This window comes from Choloepus didactylus, chromosome 8, assembly GCF_015220235.1.
Source record: "Choloepus didactylus isolate mChoDid1 chromosome 8, mChoDid1.pri, whole genome shotgun sequence".
NCBI lineage: Eukaryota > Metazoa > Chordata > Mammalia > Pilosa > Megalonychidae > Choloepus > Choloepus didactylus.
Genome location: NC_051314.1, coordinates 32,503,072 through 32,522,763, shown reverse-complemented (window position 1 = coordinate 32,522,763; position 19,692 = coordinate 32,503,072). Strand labels below are relative to the sequence as shown.

The window sequence follows — 19,692 nt, the reverse complement described above, 5'->3', positions numbered from 1 at the left end:
GGGATCTCCCTGATCCTTGTTGTGTGGGGTCTTGTGTTGAGCATGAATATATGGCCCAAGGAATTCCCAACTACATAGTTTTGAATGTCTCCTCTTCCTTAGAAAACAGGCTTTTCACAATCCTGGACACTATATTGTTTGTCCTACAGCCAACAATCCCTTGCCCAGGCAGCACAACTTGACTGCTCTCCCAGCATGTTCCATGAACTGCCTTCTGCATGCAGGGCAAATTCTGGGATGGCATGTGCCTCAGGCCACCAACACACCAATTGGGCCAGACATACGTGTTCCTAGTATGTGCATGAGGGCTACTCTGCTCCCTCTAAACAAGGACCAAGGATCTGCACTGGCAGTGTGGGCTGGCTCCACATGAGCCCATGGGGAAGAGGCCACCCAGGGCGCCAAGAGATCCACCACTTTTATGTAGCTTTTTTCTTGTTTCAGTATTTGCCCTATTACTACTCTCCTTTAACTGTTTTCTAGAGCTTTGAGAAAGATGTTCTGTCAGTTCTTGATGGTGTTTATAGCTTCTGTGAGGGGATGGAGCCCTGAAGCGTCTCATTCCACCATCTTGATCAGGGCGGGAACTTTTTGGTTTATTTTTCAGATTTCTGTCTAGTTTCTATGAGTGTTTTTGTTTTTGTTTTTGTTGTTTTGAGCCAGTGATTTCCATTTTAAATAGTATGCAATAGCAAGCGCTTAGTAATTGAGCTTTTCCTTATGATATATCATTAAGGTTTTTGATTAGTAAACTTGATTTATTTTACAATTAGCTTAGCACTTTTTCTCCTTCTATACTCTTCCTATTCTTTCTTCTCTCCCCTGAACCTACCTACTTGAAACAAAAAATTAAAAGGAAAATTAGGTACAAATTATTATGGGGAAAAACAGAAATTATATATTGAAGTAATTATTTATTTTAAATGTGAAGTTTGCAAAGTTAATCTCATCTGGTGCTGAGACTGGAAATCTAAATACCTCTCCATCATCTAACCAAACAAAAAGTCCTGAAAAATTTGAAAAGCCAGAAAAAGAAATCGAAGCCCAGCTGATATATGAACCCACAATCAGTGGATCATCTACTCCAAGTAAGTACTTTTAAAACTTCTGATGTTTGAAAATGTTAAATTGAAAATGAACAATTATTTAATTTGAAAAGTTTAAATAAATAGAGTAATCATGTACTAAAGTTCACAGAGTTTAAAGGGTCTGGACACTTCTTTAGTGTGACTCCTTTCGTAGAAGACAATGAAATGTATATGAAAGGTTGAATTCAGCCACATTGTTTTGATACTCATTTTCTATGAATTTCATTTTCAAACTAATATTTGAGCGTCTTGATGTAATATAGTATGGATAGAATTATAATGTAGGTCTCTTTAAAAAGGGGTGAGTAACTACCTGAAATATCTTATCATGCATCTGTTTTTTTTCCCACGTTCAACTCATATCCTTAATTCCTGCCTCAGATCTCTAAAAACCTGATCACATTTAAAGGAATTTTAGTTTCTGCCATAAGAGTTATCTATAAAAAGAGACTTTTTTTAAGAGAAGCAACTCTTTTATAAGGATACCTATATTTTACTTTAAGGCTTCTGTGGGTATATTGCATTAACTTAAACTCTAGGGCTTTGCCTGTAGCACTATTTTGCTCCTATATTCCTTCCATTTTGTTTTTAATAGTTTTGGTTTATCTAGTTTGTGGTACAACTTGTCACATTTATCTTTTATAAGAGGAAATGGTTTAGAGATTCTTTAAGATTAATCTCTCTGTCATATGTTATTACATTAGACAGTTGGCAGTTTATATATGGAGAGAAATGACTATTGGATATAATGTCATAGAAAGGTTTGAAGATGTGTATTCTAGACAGTGAATTTTTCTAAATGTCACAGAAACAATGTTGTTTGCCAGTTTTTCAAGTGTCCTCATGCCAAATCTTATTTAGCAATGTTTGATTTCTCTTAGTCCAAGTTGACTATTAATATATTCTCCATTCTTTATTTTAGATCCAAAGATAGCATCTTCTGTCACTGCTGGAGTTGCCAGTTCACTGTCAGAAAAAATAGCTGATACCATTGGAAATAATCGGCCAAATGCACCATTGACCTCTGTTCAAATTCATTTTATCCAGAACATGATACAGGAAACACTGGATGACTTCAGGTAGTAATTGAACAATTACTTTCTATTTAGACTTTAACTGCTTTTTTTTTTAATAGGTGTAAAACCAGAACTATAAGTAATATTTGGTGGTTACTGCTTTTGCCTAAATTTTAATGCCCATACAACCCTAGAAAACATTATGAATTTTGTTGATTTTGATGTCCTGCATTTATTATCAGCTATAAAGAAGCACATTCACCTAGAAAAATATTAGATACTTGGCAGGGGCAGTCTAGCAGATAGGCTACCGTTGTGGATTTTTTTTTTTTTTTTTTAGTTTGGGAAAGATGTAGCTTTTTTTTTTTTTTTTTCATTTTTATTGAGATTGTTCGGATAACATACACTTATCCAAAGATCCAAAGTGTACAATCACTTGCCCCTGGGTACCCTCATACAGCTGTGCATCCATCACACTTAATTTTTGTTCAATTTTTAGAAACTTTTCATTACTCCAGACAAGAAATAAAGTGAAAGATGAAAAAAGAAAAAAAGAAAAGGAAACTTTAATCCTCCACTATCCCTAACCAACCCCCCTCAATTGTTGATTCGTAGTATTGATATAGTACATTTGTTACTGTTTATGAAAAAATGTTGGAATACTACTAACTGTAGTATATAGTTTGTAATAGGTATATAGTTCTTCCCTATATGCCCCTCTATTATTAACTTCTAATTGTATTGTCATACATTTGTTCTGGTTCATGGAAGCGATTTCTAGTATTTGTACAGTTGATCATGGGCATTGCTCACCATAGGATTCAGTTTTCTACATTCCCATCTTTTGACCTCCAACTTTCCTTCTGGTAACATATATGACTCTGAGCTTCCCCTTTCCACCTCATTCACACACCATTCGGCACTGTTAGTTATTCTCACATCTTGCTACCAACACCCCTGTTCATTTCCAAACATTTAAGTTCATCCTAATTGAACATTCTGCTCATACTAAGCAACCACTCCCCATTCTTAAGCCTCGTCCTTTATCTTGGTACCTTATATTTCATGTCTATGAGTTTACATATTATAATTAGTTTCTATCAGTGAGACCCTGCAGTAATTGTCCTTATGTGTCTGGCTTATTTCACTCAGTATATTGCCCTCGAGGTTTTGTCATCAACCCATTTTTTTTTTAATACGGTTTTGTTAACTCATCATACATTCCGTCGCAAGTAAATAATCTATAGTTCTCTGCATGGTCATACATTTATGTGTTCACCCCCTTCACCACTATCTATATAAGGGCATCTACATTTCTTCAACAAGGCAGGAGGGAGAGTCAAAGAAGGTAGAGAGGCAAAAGACAGAGGAAAAAAAATGACAGCTAGGAAGCAGCAAAAGGAAAAATAACCTTAAATCAAAGTAGAATAAAGAATCAGACAGTACCACCAATGTCAGGTGTCTAACATGCCTCCCTTATCACCCCCTCTTATCTGCATTTACCTTGGTATATCACCTTTGTTACATTAAAGGAAGCATAATACAATGATTCTATTAGTTACAGTCTCTAGTTTATGCTGATTGCATCCCTCCCCCAATGCCTCCCCATTTTTAACACCTTGCAAGGTTGACATTTGCTTGTTCTCTCTCGTAAAAGGACATATTAGTACATTTTATCACAATTGTTGAATACTCTAGATTTCACCAAGTTACACAGTCCCAGTCTTTATCTTTCTTCCTTTCTTGTGGTGTCTCACATGCTCCCCACCTTCCTCTCTCAACCGTATTCATAGTCATCTTTGTTCAGTGTACTTACATTGTTGTGCTACCATCTCCCAAAATTTTTTTTCCAAACTACGCATTCCTGTCTTCTATCACCCTGTAGTGCTCCCTTTAGTATTTCCTATAGGGCAGGTGTCTTGTTCACAAAGTCTCTCATTGTCTGTTTGTCAGAAAATATTTTGAGCTCTCTCTCATATTTGAAGGACAGCTTTGCTGGATATAGGATTCTTGGTTGGCAGTTTTTCTCTTTCAATATCTTAGATATATCACGCCACTTCCTTCTTGCCTCCATGGTTTCTGCTGAGAGATCCGCACATAGTCTTATTAAGCTTCCTTTGTATGTAATGGATCGCTTTTCTCTTGCTGCTTTCAGGATTCTCTCTTTGTCTTTGACATTTGATAATCTGATTATTAAGTGTCTTGGCGTAGGCCTATTCATATCTCTTCTGTTTGGAGTGCGCTGCGCTTCTTGGATCTGTAATTTTATGTCTTTCATAAGAGATGGGAAATTTTCATTAATTATTTCCTCTATTATTGCTTCTGCCCCCTTTCCCTTCCCTTCTCCTTCTGGGACACCAATGATAACATACATTATTGTACTTTGTTTCATCCTTGAGTTCCCGGAGACGTTGCTCATATTTTTTCATTCTTTTCTCCATCTGCTCCTTTGCGTGTAGGCTTTCAGGTGTTTTGTTCTCTAGTTCCTGAGTGTTTTCTTCTGCCTCTTGAGATCTGCTGTTGTATGTTTCCATTGTGTCTTTCATCTCTTGTGTTGTGCCTTTCAGTTCCATAGATTCTACTAGTTGTTTTTTTGAACTTTTGATTTCTGCCGTATACATGCCCAGTGTTTCCTTTACAGCCTCTATCTCTTTTGCAATATCTTCTCTAAACTTTTTGAATTGATTTAGCATTAGTTGTTTAAATTCCTGTATCTCAGTTGAAGTGTACATTTGTTCCTTTGACTGGGCCATAACTTTGTTTTTCTTAGTGTAGGTTGTAATTTTCTGTTGTCTAGACATGGTTTCCTTGGTTATCCAAATCAGGTTTTCCCAGACCAGAACAGCCTCAGGTCCCAGAGGGAAGAAATATTCAGTATCTGGTTTCCCTGCAGGTGTGTCTTAGAAAATTGCTCCACCCTTTGATGCCTCAGGTCACTGTGCTTTTCTGCCCAGCAGGTGATGCCTGTTAGCCTATAATTCTTGACTGGTGTGAGGAGGTATGGCCCTGTTCCCCCAGGCCCTTTCAATGGAAAGGGCCCCACCCCTTTCCTCCTAGAGAAGACAGACCCCCCCCAGGTGGAGGTCATTAGCATTTCAATGGTCTCGCTCTCTGCTTGTGCTGTCTCCACCCTTCTCTGAGTCACAGCCCTGGAAACTGAAAATGTCTGGGGCTTTCTCCACTGAGCCAAAAAAGAAACCAATAGTCCCCTTCAGACCCAGTCCAAGGCGACCCTCTGGCTCTTCAAGGTCAGTCGTCACCCAAAGCCTCTGTTTTTTGGGGATGCATACCTGTAGTGAGCAGTTTACATTCGCTACTTAAAACCCCAGTTGGAGCTCAGCTGAGCTATATTCGCTTGCTGGGAGAGAGCTTCTCTCTGGCATTCCTCCCAATTCAGGTTGGTGTATGATGAGTGGATGGTCTCGTTTGTCCCCCTGCAGTTATTCTGGATTATTTACTAGTTGTTTCTGGTTTTTTGTAGTTGTTCCAGGGGGACTACTTAGCTTCCATTCCTCTCTATGCCACCATCTTGCCCCCTACCGTTGTGGATTTTTTAAGTCAGTAAAATGTGGAAGGATTCTGAGTTCAAATGGGGTTCTTAAATCCAGTAGTTCACTGGCCTCCCTCAGCCATATATGGTGGCTGCCCCCTTCCCCATGACAGCCTCACTGGGTTACTCTCAGTTCTTCCCTTTACCAGTATCTGTGCATCTGTGCCTTCTGGGGTGTCTCAGCCCTCCTGTTCAGCCCCTGATTTTCCACATAAGTACTCAGTGAGGACCTGGGGGAAAAAGTTGATGGGAGAATGCAGACTTTCTTTCTGGCCGGGGTTCCTTGGGATTCTAAACTATCATGCCTGTCTTCACTTAGCCTTTAAAAATCCATAAAAATTTCAGCTAGTTTCTCCTTATTCCATCAGTAGCAGTTTTCTTCTCCATTGCTCTGTCAGGGATGAAAGCCACCATGGGTCTCTCTTCTCCTAGGAGGGGCTCATCATTTTCTAGATTTTAGTAGATTTTAGTAGAAGTTATGTAGAATTATAAACCTATGATTTCATAGGTTATCTGACTTGTTCTCATTATTAGGGTTGGGAGAGTACATCCTAAGTGGAATTTGTTTCTAAAACTGTGTTTCAGAGAAGATTTAAGTTATTTCTGACAGGCAGATCACCTTGATCTTGTGGTTGCTAGGTTTCAGGCTTTCTTAGGGTCAGTTTATTTCTGCTGTTCCTTTATTCGTAGAACTTAGTCCTCTCCTTTCTGGGATATCAGCTAAATGTCTGAAGTATTCACCCAGGCCTTTTTACCTTGGCAGGTCCTGAACTTTAATGTGTGTTTCCCCAGTACCACAAGACTCCACAAATACCTTCTCTGTTCTTTAGCTGCTACTTTATGTTTGGTCTCCTGCCATCTAAATCAGTACAGGCACTGCTTAGGAGTCAACAAATGTCTCAAGGGGAAATTGCCACTTCATACTTACTTTTTTGTAGGTTGTGCCTCTTCAGTATCTTGGACCTTCCAGCCTTAGCTACCCCTGGAAATCCCAAACTCCAATACTCCCTTGCCCATGGACTGTCAAAAACTATAAGATACAGTTTTCAGATCAGCCTCTTTAATCAACACTGTGAAATTGGCACATGTCCCAGGAGGGAAAGTAGATGTGAGTATGGGGCTTCCCCTAGCAGACTTCCCTTCTTTGCAACACCATGGCCCTTCAGGTCATGGCTACCTTGGTGGTTCTCTGATGCCTTTACAAACCTTTTTTTTTTTTTTTTTCCAATATGTATTTATCATGACTGAAAGCAGAAGAGAAAAATAATTTAAAAATACCTTTAAAGTTGCAACACAGAAAATAAGGTACTAAGGAATGTCTTTAACCAACTATGGTAAAGATCTTTATAGAAAAATACTTTTAAGAAGTTGATTAGAAGACGTTAACATTTAAATAAATGTAAAGATATTTAACAAAGATGACAGTTCTTCTAAATTGGTCTGGAGATTGAATGCCGTTCCAATTAAAATTCTGACAGCATTTTATTGGAAGAATATAGATGATGCATATATATATATGTATGAAAAAATATCCAGGAATAACCAGTACACTTCAGAAAAGAGTAAGGTTGCAGGAGATTTATCTGTCAGATGGATACACTTAGTTTTTAAGCTAAAATAAAAATATTGTGTCATTGGCACAGAGCAGGCAAGTTGTGGATCAGTGCACAAAATATGGAATAATCAATACATTATGCTGTGAAATTTGATTATTCATATTTAAAAAAAAATATGGATCTCTGTTCCATGCTGTAAAAACAAAACAAAAACAATTCTTTATAGAGTAAAAGTTTAAATGTAAAATTTTAGACATTGTTAGTGTTTAGAATAAAAAGACAGTCAATAAAAAAATAGTTAAAAGGCATAAATAGGCATTTCACAGAAGAGGAATGGTGTATGACCCAGGGAAAGATGCTCAACCCTGTAATTAATCAGATATCTGAAAAAGTAATGAGATGCTATTTCACACTCGTTAGATAGGGAAAAAAGTTGTAAATGCCTGGCAATACAAAATCTTGGTAAGGATGTAGAGTAGGAAGAACTCTGCTATATTGATGATGAGTGTGTCCGTTGATATTGGAAAAAATTTACATTGGCTTGTAAATCTGAAAAATTAAATACCAGGGTCATGTCTGTGACCCACCATATATACTCCTTGAGAAATTGGACATGTGTACATTGGAAGATACATACAAGACTGCTTGTAACAACATTGTAGTAATAGGTAATTTGAAACAATTCTAATGTCAGTTGACAGGAGAGTGAATACACCAGTGCAAATCAATGAATTTCCAGATATATACAAGAGTATATATATATCTTGTAAACATAATACTGACTTTTTTGTTAAAAAGGAGGCTACTGGAGACTGCGTAGGGATAGATAACATCTGATCCACCAAAATGGAAGTATATGACACTTGAGGGTTCCATCCACACATGGAATTCTTTTTTCTTTTCTTTTTTAAGTACTTTAACCAACATGTATATTTTTTGGTCTAATTCAAATCTTTTTTTTTTTTCTTTAATATGCAACTTGTAGGTTTACGGAACAATCATGCATGAAATATAGGATTCCCATATACCATCCTACCAACAACTTGCATTGGTGTGGAATATTTGTTACAATTGATGATAGCACATTTTTATAATTGTACTGTTAATAAAAGTTCATGCTTTAACTCAGGGATCACTGTGTAATGCAGTTCCATAGATTTTTAAAAAAAAATTTTATTCTTTACCATATATACAATCTAACATTTCCCTTTTTAATCATATTTAGATACATATTTCAGGGCTGTTAATGTGTTACCATCACCACCATACATTACCAAAGCATTTCCACCATTCTAAATAGGAACTCTTTATATTTTAAGCCTTAACTTCCAATTCCCTATACCCTGGTAACCTATATTATAAATTTTGACTCTGTGTTTGCTTCTTCTAATTTTTGCAAATCAGCAAGATCATACGTTATTATTTATCCTTTTGTGTCTAGCTTATTTCACTTAACATGATGTCTTTCAGGTTCATCCATATTGTTGCATGTATCAGGACTTCAATCCTTGTCATGACTGAATAATCTTCCATATAATGTATATAATGTATACCACATTTTATTTGTCCATTCATTGGTTGATGGACACTTGGATTGCTTCTATCTTTTGGCAATTATGAATGATACTGCTATGAACATTGGTGTGTAAATATCTGTTCGAGTCCCTGCTTTTGATTCTTTTGGGTATATACCTAGTAGTAGTATTGCCGATTCATATGGGAATTCTATACTTAGCTTTCTAAGGAACCTCCAGACTCTTCCTGATTGGCTGCCCTATTTTACATCGCCACCAGCAATGAATGAGTGTTCCTATTTCTCTGCATCATCTCCAACACTTATTTTCCATTTTTTTAATGACAGCCATTGTAATGGATGTGAAATAGTATATTGTGGTTTAGATTTGCATTTCCGTGATGGCTAATGATGTTGGGCATCTTTTCATGGGCATATATAATGGGAAGCTTTCTGGCCATTCATATATCTTCTTTGGAGAGCTGTCTGTGCAAGTCTTTTGCCCATTTTTAAATTAGGATGTTTGTCTTTTTGTTGTTAAGTTGAAGACTTTCTCTGTATATTCTGGATATTAATCCTTTATTGAATATGTGGTTTCCAAATATCTTCTCCCATTGTGTAGGTTGTCATTTTACATGATAGTCCTTTGAGGGCCAAAGTTTTAAATTTTGTGAGACCCCATTTATCTATTTTTTCTTTTGTTGCATGTGCTTTGGTGTAAAGTCTAAAAAATCATTGCTTAACACAAGGTACTGAAGTTGCTTCCATTCATTCTCTTCTAGGAGTTTTCTTATGTTAGGTCTTTGATCCATTTGGAGTTGATTTTTGTATATGGTGTGTATAATGGTTTGAAGCTGTATATACCCCAGAAAAGATCATATTCTTAAAGCTAATCCATTCCTATGGGTGTAGGCCTTTTGTGGGTAGGAACTTTTGATTAGGTTATTTCAGTTGAAGCCTGCCCCAGATAAGTCTTAATCTTCTTACTGGAGTCCTTTTTAAGAGGATAAAAGACAGAGAGAAGAGGAAAAAGCCCCAGAAAATCTAAGAGATGAAATTCACAGATGCACACAGAGGCACTGAAAGAGAGAAAAGTCAGAGAAGCTGAGAGACAAGAATGCACACAGAAGCTCAGAGAGGAAGCCACTGAAGCCAGAAGCTAGAAGCAACAAAATCCAGGAGAGAAGGGAGAGACTAGCAGACATCACCATGTGCCTGCCTGGGTGACAGAGGATTGAGATTGCTGGTAGCCAGTCTTCAGAGAGAAGGTATTGTCTTGTTGATGCCTTCGTTTGGACATTTTCACGGCCTCAGAACTGTAAATTTTTGAGCTAATAAATTCCCATTGTACTAGTCAACCCATTTCTGCTATATTGTATTTCATCAGCTTTAGCAAACTAAAACAGTGAGAGGTAGGGGTCCTTATGGGAATGAAACGTACAGTAGGAGAGATGAAAAACACAATGGAGACATACAACAGCAGATTTGAAGAGGCAGAGGAAAGAAAAGAGTCATGAACTGGAGGACAGAAGATCTGAAATCCTACTCACAAAAGAAGAGATAGGGAAAAGAATGGAAAAATATGAGCAGCAGTCTCAGGGAATTGAATGACAATATGACGTGCATGAATGTATGTGTCATGGGTATCCCAGAAGGAGAAGAGAAAGGAAAAGGGGCAGAAACAATAATGGAGGAAATAATCACTGAACGTTTCCTATCTCTTATGACCAACATAAAATTACAGATCCAAGAAGCACAGTGTACCCCTAACGGAATAGGTCCAAGTAGGCCTACGCCAAGACGCTTAATAATCAGATTATGAAATGTCAAAGACAGTGAGAACTCTGAAAGCAACAAGAGGAAAGCGATCCATCACATACAAGGGAAGCTCGATAAGACTGTGCTGATTTGTGAGTAGAAACCATAGAGGTGAGAAAGCAGTGGTATGATATATTTAAGATACTGAAAGAGAAAAACTGCCAACCAAGAATTCTATATCTGGCAAAATGGTCCTTCAAAAATGAGGTGGTGTAAAATATTCTCAGACAAACAGACCCTGAGACAGTTTGTGAATATGGTACCTGCTTTACAGAAAATACTAAAGGTGCAATACAGACAGATAGGAAAAGATGGGATAGAGAGGTCTGGGTGATGGTAGCACAGTGATGTAAGTACACTGAACAAAGATGACTGTGAGTACGGTTGAAAGAGGAAGGTTAGGGACATGTAGGACACCAGAAGGAAACATAGAAGATAAAGATTGGGACTGTTTAACTTAGTGAAATATAGAGTAGTCAATGATTGTGATTAAATGTACAAATATGTTTTTACATGCGGGAAAACGAATGTTAACTTTACAAGGTGCTGTAAATGGGGTGGTATTGGGGAAAAAATGCAGTCAATGCAAGCTAGAGTCTATAGTTAACAGTAACATTGTAATATTTTTCCATCAATTGTAATAAAGGCAATATAGCAAAGCTAAATGTCTATAAGTGGGGGATATAAAAGAGGAGTATGGGATTCTTGGCATTGATGTTGTCTGACTTTTTTATTGTATTTAATTTTAATTTTATTTTTTATTTTTTTGCTTTTTAGTCCATTTTTTTTTTCTTTTTACTTTTTTTGCCTCTTCTTTCTTCATTGTGGAAGAAACGGAAATGTCCTTATACATATAGTTGTGGTGAATGTGTAACTATGTGATTATTCAGGGAACCATTGATTGTTTACTTAGGATGGAAGATATGGTGTGTGAATAAAACTGTCTAAAAAATAAACAGAGGGATACAAGTGCTGGAGAAAATGTGGAGAAAGGGAGGTACCTAATCACCATTGGATGGGAAGTAGCATGGTATAGCCCATCTGGAGGACAGTGTGGTAGTTCCATAGGAAGCTAAGCATGGGGCTGTCACATGGCCTGCAACTTGGTTATTTGGTATATACTTGGAAGAACTGAAAAGAGGAACACGAGAATGGACATTTGTACAGTGGGGTTTATGGTGTCAGTATTCATGATTTCCAGTGGATGGAGGTGGCCTAAGAGTATATCAACTGATGAATGGTGAACTGTGGTGTATACATACAATGGAATATTGAGCTGCTACAAGAAGGACTAAAGTTGTAAGGTGCATGGATATTGAGGACAGTATGTTGAGTGAAATAAACCAGAAATGAAAAGAAGAACATTATAATGCCTCACTAATACGGACTAACTATGATGTGCAAACTCTGAGAATTGAATATGAAAGCATCAGTTAATCAGGGGATGGCTTATTGTAAAGGTTCCTAGATTGTAAGCTCTTACAGCAGTTACATCTATTCCTGAGTTGTAATGGTTATTTCTAAATTTTGAGATGTTTGAGCTCTTTGTGTATAACCTCGTTTGTCCTTGGAACTTTGGGTATCTGTGTAACACCAGAGACTCAGAGCCAGAGTATGGCAGCTATGAATATCAGTATTCCCCATACAGCAAATGTTAAGGAGTCTAAAAAAAGAGATCAGACTTCAATTAGAGACATGAACGAAATGGACTTGGTTAGGACTAAGGTAAATCAGGGTAGAGGACCATAGTGACAGCATTTTTAAAACTTCCACTTCTGTGTGAGACCAAAGGAAGAGATGTTTATTAAGTGCAAAATCTATATTTTTCATAACACACTATATAATTTAACTTCTGTGGTCAGTTTATTTAGACAACATAATTACATGGAATGTTGAATAGGGAGTAAAATCTTGTTGGTTTTTGTAGGTTAATATGAAGCCCCAATACATCCCATAGTAATTTGGGCAGAGAATAAAAATGTATTTGCAAAGCCCCCTTGAGGGACTGGAGGAAAATATGGAAATATTAAATTTTCCCACTTGGGGAATTAATGATATTCTCACAGGCATTGGGGGCTACCAATTTAGTAGATTAAGCCCTCTATCTTGGGGCTTGCCCTTATAAAGTTTGTTACTGCATTATGAGAGGCTAAGCCTACGTAAAATAGTGCTTAAGAGTCACCCCCGGAGAACCTCTTTTGTTCCTCAGATGTGGCCTGCCTCTCTAAGCCCACTCAGCAGGTAAACTCACTGCCCTCCCCCCTACATGGGACACGACTCCCAGGGGTGTAAATCTCCCTGGCAACTTGCAGGGATGAGCTTGGCCTTGGCATTATGGGATTGAGAAAGCCTTCTTGGACCAAAAGGGGGAAGAAAAATGAAACAATAAAGTTTTAATGGCTGAGAGATCTCAAATAGAGTTGGGAGGTCATTCTGGAAGTTATTCTTATGCATTATATAGATAATCCCTTTTTAGTTTTTAGTGTATTGGAATAACTAGAAAGAAGTACCTGAAACTGTTGAACTGCAACTCAGTAACCTTGATTCTTGAAGACGATTGTAGAACTATATAACTTACACTGTGTGACCATGTGATTGTGAAAACTTTGTGGCTCCCACTCCATTTATACAGTGTATGGACAGATGAATGGAAAAATGAGGACAAAAAGTAAATGAATAATAGTGAGGGATGGGAGATGTGGGAGGTTTTGGGTGTTCTTTTTAACTTTTTTTGGTGTGGTAATGAAAATGTTCAAAAATTTACTCTGGTGATGAATGTACAACTATGTAATGGAAATGTGAACAACTGATTGCACACCATGGATGATTTTTATGGTATGTGAATATATCGCAATAAAATTGAATTAAAAAAAAACACCTTATTACCGGTACAGGAATCAAAACAGCATGGTACTGGCACCAAAACAGACATAAACCAATGGAATGGAATTAAGAGTTCAGAGATAAACCTTCAGATCTATGGCCAATTGATTTTTGACAGGGATGCCAAATCCACTTGAGAGGGAAGTAGTTTCATCAACAAAGGTGCTGAGAAAACTGAATGTCCATATGCAAAAACGAACACATAAAGGATCAAAGACCTAAATATAAGAATCAAAATTATGAAACAAAATGTGGTATCTCTGTGCAATGGAATGTTATTTGGATATAAAAAGGAATGAAGTTCTCATGCATTGCTAAGACATGGATGAACCTTTAAGGCACAAAAGAACAAATGTTGTATGCTCTCACTTATTTGACGTAATTAGAATATGCAGATTCTTAAAGTCATTAACTAGAATACAGGTTACCAGGGGCCAGGTGTATTTGGAGTTTTAAGAGTTATATGGGAACTCGACTTTCTCCATGATTTTTTTGTAAACCTATAACTGCTCTAATAAAACAAAAATTTAAAAAAGACTCCACAGGGGATGATGTCTTTTTTGTAATGCTCAAAAGATAGCACAGTTAAAATATATTAACTACAGAGTATATGTTTTATATCTATATTAAAAAAAAAAAAGCACCTCTTTGCTGAACAAGGGAGTGGTGACTTTTTGGTCTTTCCCCTAAGAGTGAAGTGCTGGAATCAGAGAGACGCACACAGGAAGCTCAAATGATTTTTGGTAGTGTTCTAGCTCATAAGTTGTTTGTTGGGTGCCTGAGTGTTCCTTTCATTATAATTCATAGTTGTCATGTATTCTTTTGTAGGCATGAATTAATTGCATTTCATTGAATAAGGCATGTTATAACCTCCTTCTGTTCTACTGAAAATAATTTTTTAGGAACTAAAACATTGTTAGTCAGATGGTCTTTGTAACCTAGTGAATTATCTGTATCTCCCATAATATAACCTGTGTCTTTTCTTAATGATGACTTCTATATAAGGGATTGTATTGCAGTAGAGGTTCTGGAGGTAAACAGTCTGGGTTTATCTCCTAATGCTACCATTTGCTGACTGTGTAACTTTAGGCAAATTATAATCACTTTTGGGTTCAGTTACTTCATGGTAAAATGGAGGTAAAAATTGCACCTAGTAGTGAAGATTAATGAGTTCTTAGATTTAAAGTGTAAGAATCAATGCCCAAGACATAGGAAACAAATATTGTGGTATTTTTATTATTGTAATAATAATTGTTAAAATCGAATAATTTCAAACAATGAAAAAAGGTTAGCCAGTTTCTTGAACAATCTAGAATTGGTTAAAGGTATGCTTCTAACAAGTATTTTGCATTTTTTCCTAGAGAAGCATGCCATCGGGACATTGTGAATTTGCAAGTGGAGATGATTAAACAGTTCCATATGCAACTGGTATGTACAACAAATTGTATTTTAAATAGGTGTGGAGTTGTATGGATCTAACTAATCCATTAAAGGACAATATACTTTTACTTAGTTGTTATTTCTAGTTCTAGGCTAAATAAATAAGGCATTTTAGAAACTTTTAATAAATAAAATAGATTTTAACTGGTCCTCCTTTTAAACTTCTGATAGTTAAGGCTACTTTTTCACAACTTTTCTTTTTCCAGTAAAAAGCCTCCCAAATATGCAAATATAAGTCTTCCAAATATATGAATTTCACCAATGATCTTTCATTTATATTAAAGTAGTAAAATATGGTCAAGTACAAGAAATACTGAGCTAGTTAATTAAACATGAGAGAAATGGTAGCTGAAAGCAGGTAAAATATAGCTTGTCATATGTGAAATACCAATAATTCAACATTTTCCCTTTCTCTAGAATGAAATGCATTCTTTGCTGGAAAGATATTCAGTGAATGAAGGTTTAGTAGCTGAAATTGAAAGACTACGAGAAGAAAACAAAAGATTACGGGCTCACTTTTGAAATTCATTGCATGTTTTGTAACTTGGTATTTTCTGGCAATACAGAACTACACAGAATCAGTATTCATGGCCTCTGGAAGATTTTGATTTCAAGTAAAAGGGTGATGGGATTTCACACCAACCATGATTTCATCTTCTCCAATTATTAAAATATTTATATTTTTATATTAAAAACAGTGTATGATACATCATCTGCCTAAAAAGAAAGTCAACAGGATCTTTATTTTCTGAGAACTTTTGCTGTACACTAAGTGCCCTTTTTCATAAGAGAAGAAAATTGTGCATAAAAGAATAGGTTAAGTATGTTTTTTAATCATCTTTTTTTTAACAGATATATTTTGATTGATAAGTTGTCTTCCAAATTTTGGGGGGTATTTGAAGATTAAAGACTTTGATATACCTTCTATTTTTATGGCGAAAGTAATTTTAAAATGACAATTGGTGTCTCTAAGCAATTGATTAATAAAATACAGGGTTGGTTAGTAAGTATTTTGTTAACCGGACAAAATTAAATAGGATTTATTTATTATTTGTACATTTGACAGGACAATATTTAGAATTTTGAGTTGCATAGATTACATTATTTCTTTTGCTTTTATATTGGTGTATTGTACTTCTGACAGATCTCTGCTCCTGGCTGTCTTTGTTTTGCTCAGTTGACTTTACCTGTAAAATCCTTTTAAAGGCTTATAAGACTCAACCAGAGCTGCGTGTATGTGATTATCTCATAAATTAATAACATGTACATTTTACTAAGTTTCAATCAGCATGATTCAACTAAGTGAAAATTTCATATTGGTTACTAAATATTACAGTATTATTGCCATCTTTTTCTCCAGTATGCAAGGTATGGATTGCTTGTTTTGTGGTTTGTATCGTTAACTTTCTGTAATTCTTTATGTATTGTGTGTAATGTTTTTGTATTATTGACCTTAGCATAAAGTGATTTAGAAAGGTTAATTGTCAGAAGAATTTGTACCTCTTTTGCAGTGGGTGGATATGTACATCTGCTTGCTATGAACTGCAGTTTCATTGGTATAAGATTAGGTAGGCTGTTCTATTGTCTTGCTTACCTTCTTGCATTCTCTTGTCCCAAAGATTTAAACTATGTATGTACCTTGTATACAACTCTCTTGTCCAATTTTGACTTCTGAACTGAAAATATTTACTAAAATTAAGAAAAGCAATCTAGCTAGCTTACTAACTTTATGGTTTTCCGAGGTGATGGAAATTTTTAAGGATGTATTTAATAAGTAAAAACATTCTAATAATTAAATTCAGGAAACAAACAGGAATATTACTCTTTCACAGTGCGCTCAGAGAATACATTTTTATTAAAGTATAAAGAGGTGCTAATGTAACATTTATCTAACAGATTTTGAAAGCATTATGACTTGTAACAAGTTTCCTTATATATCATTAGTGAACAGGCTTAAAAAACATAGATTTAGTGTGTTTTGCCTATTAATATTTTCCTAGTGCCTTTTCTATAAATGCATATATGTATATTAATAAAATAAGTGGGATAAATAAAACAATTTTAGAAATTTTATGTGTAGGTGAAGCATTTTTGTCATGGAATTTAAAAGTTCAAGTAAATACAAAACAAAATTTTATGTGGCAAAAATGGGAACCCTGAAATTGGACATTTGCCTCTGGCCAAGATGGAGTCCTTCCCACCTGAGATAAAAAGTTGGGCAAAATATATGAAACAGTTTTTAGATATTGGACACCAGACAGCACAGGACAGTGATCCCTGAGAGCAGGAAATAAATGATACCCAAAACCCCAAGTATAAGAAACAAGAAGAAATCTGAAACAAGTCACATCAGAATCAAATTGCTTAGCTTCTGTGACAAAGGAAAATTCTTAAAAGCAGCCAGAGAAAACAGGCACAGAGGAATGTCAAAGACAGTGGAACAATGTCTTTAAAGTAAAAACAACAACAAAAAACAAACAAAAAAAAAACTCAGAATTTTATACCAAGTGAAAACATCTTTCAAAAATAAAAGCAAAATTAAAAGACTTTTATACTTAGAAAAGCTGCAAGAATTCATCCCAAGAAAATCTGCACTACAGGAAATGCCAATGATTGCCTTAATCAAAAGAAAAATAATACCAGATAAAAATTAGCATCTATGTAAAGGAATGAAGGGCATCAGAAATGGTAAATATGTGAGCAAATGCAAAAATCATTTTTCGTATTTTAAATTTTCTTTTTAAAAGAGTTGATCATTTAAAGCAAAGATCGTATATGTGGTTTATAACATATAAAGTGAAATGTATGAGAAAAGTATCATGATGGATGGGAGGAGGGAAATGAATGTATACTGCTCTAATGTTCTTATACTAACTGTGAAGCAGTATAATATTACCTGAAGACAGACTATAATAAGTTAAGAATGCATACTATAGTGGAGTAAGGGTATATGGGAACTCTGTATTTTCTAAACCTACAACTTCTCTAAAAAAATTATCAATTAAAAAATATTAATAAACCACAAAAAGAAAAACAGAGTTTAATAAACCAGCAAAGATGATAATATGTAACCATAAAAATATAATCAATGCAAAAGAAGGCAGACACAGAAGAAAACAAAGAACATATGGGACAAATAGAAAGGAAACAGGTGACAGATTTAAACACAGCTGTATCAACGATTACTTTAAATGTACGTGGTCAAAGTACCCCTATTATTAGTTGAGTTTTGTTTTTTTATCCAAATACTAACTAAAAGAAATCCACTTTGAACATAAAAATAATTTTAAAAATTGGAAAATATATTGAACTGATTGTAAAAGATAAAACAAGGTCTCAAAATTTGTGGGAATCAGTTAAAGCTATACTTAGAGGGAAATTTATAGCATTTGATATCTATATTAGAAAATGAAAAGTCTCAAATCAGTGACATCAGTTTTCACCTTAAGCTAGAGAAAAAAAAGTGAAACCCAAAATAAGCAAAAGAAAGGAAAAGAAGAGCAGAAATCAAGGGAAACACAATCATTTCAGAAAATCAGTGAAATTAAAAGTTAGTTCAAGATCAATAAAATTGATAAACTTCTAGGCAGACTGACAAAAATTTCCAATATCTGGAATCAGGGATGTCACATCACTATAGATTCTACAGGTATTGCTGACAAAACACCAAACCCAGTTGTCTCCACTGGTGAATTATTTCAAGTTTTCAAAGAAGAAAATAACCCAATTCGCCACAAATGCTTCCAGGAAATGGAAAAGGAGATAATTCCCAACTCATTCTTTGAGATCAACATTACCCTGATACCCAAGTCAGGCATCATCATGACAAGGAAACTACAGACTTACCCATCATAACTGAAAAATTTTAGCAGATGGAATCCAGTGATGTATAAAAAGGATAATACATTGTGACCAAATGAGTTTATATCAAGAATGCAAATTTGATTTAATATTAGAAACTTGATCAATGTATTAACAGACTAATATAGGAAAAGCATATGATGCAGAAAAAGCATTTGACAAAATTCAGTATTCATTCCTGATACAAACTCTCAGCAAAGTAGGAAAGAAGAAAACTTCCCTAACCTGATGAAAAGCACTTAAGAAAAAACTGCAGTCAACATCATATTTAATGGTAAAAGACCAAATACTTTTTCCTAACATCAGAGACAAGGCAAGGATGTCTACTCTGTTTCTATCAAACATTGTATTGGAATTTCTAGCCAGAGTAATTGGGCAAGGAAGAAATTAAAAGGCACCCAGATTACAAAAGAGGGTGTAAAAAGTGTTTATTTTCAGATAACATGTTCAACTAGAGAAAATCCTGTGAATTCTATAAAATATTTACTAGACTTGAGTTTAAAAAGGTTGCAGGATATAAGGTTAATATATCAATTGCATTTTTATATATGAGCAGAGAACAATCAGAAATTGAAATTTAAAATCAATACATTACAATAGCCTATAATATTATCAAATATTTAGGTATAAATTTGATGAGAGATATGCAACAACTCTAAACTGAATTCTACAAAGCATTACTTAGAGAAACCTAAATAAAAGGAGAGGCATATCATGTTTATGGATTGGATGGCTAGATATTGTTAAATGTCAGTTCTCACATCAATTTATAGATTCAGCGCAATCCCTATGTAAGTCTTAGAAGCTTTTTTTTTTTGTAGAACTTAAGTTGATTTCAAAATGTGGAAATGCAAAGTATTTAGAGTAGCCAGAAAAAATTTGGAAAAATAAAATGGCTTATTGAAGGCTTACATTTCATAATTTCCAGACTTGTTATTAAAAAGCTACAGTAATCAAGACAATATGA

The 19,692-nt window shown here is 35.3% G+C and overlaps 1 protein-coding gene across 2 annotated transcripts in view; it reads left to right on the top strand.

Moving 5' to 3' along the window:
- Window positions 1-16,906, top strand: part of NEDD1 (NEDD1 gamma-tubulin ring complex targeting factor) — a 65,693-nt gene extending 48,787 nt beyond the window's left edge. The window contains exons 12-16 of one of the 2 annotated variants that reach the window (XR_005218471.1): window positions 932-1,088; window positions 2,011-2,167; window positions 6,593-6,762; window positions 14,786-14,852; window positions 15,282-15,354. Coding sequence is in view for 1 of the 2 variants with exons in the window: in XM_037847191.1 (XP_037703119.1) it covers window positions 932-1,088; window positions 2,011-2,167; window positions 14,786-14,852; window positions 15,282-15,386 (486 nt within the window). In the remaining variant the exon portion in view is untranslated. Of the gene's footprint in view, window positions 1-931; window positions 1,089-2,010; window positions 2,168-6,592; window positions 6,763-14,785; window positions 14,853-15,281 lie in introns of both variants that reach the window. The other variant, XM_037847191.1, reaches the window with a different exon arrangement.
- Window positions 16,907-19,692: the final 2,786 nt, after the last annotated feature.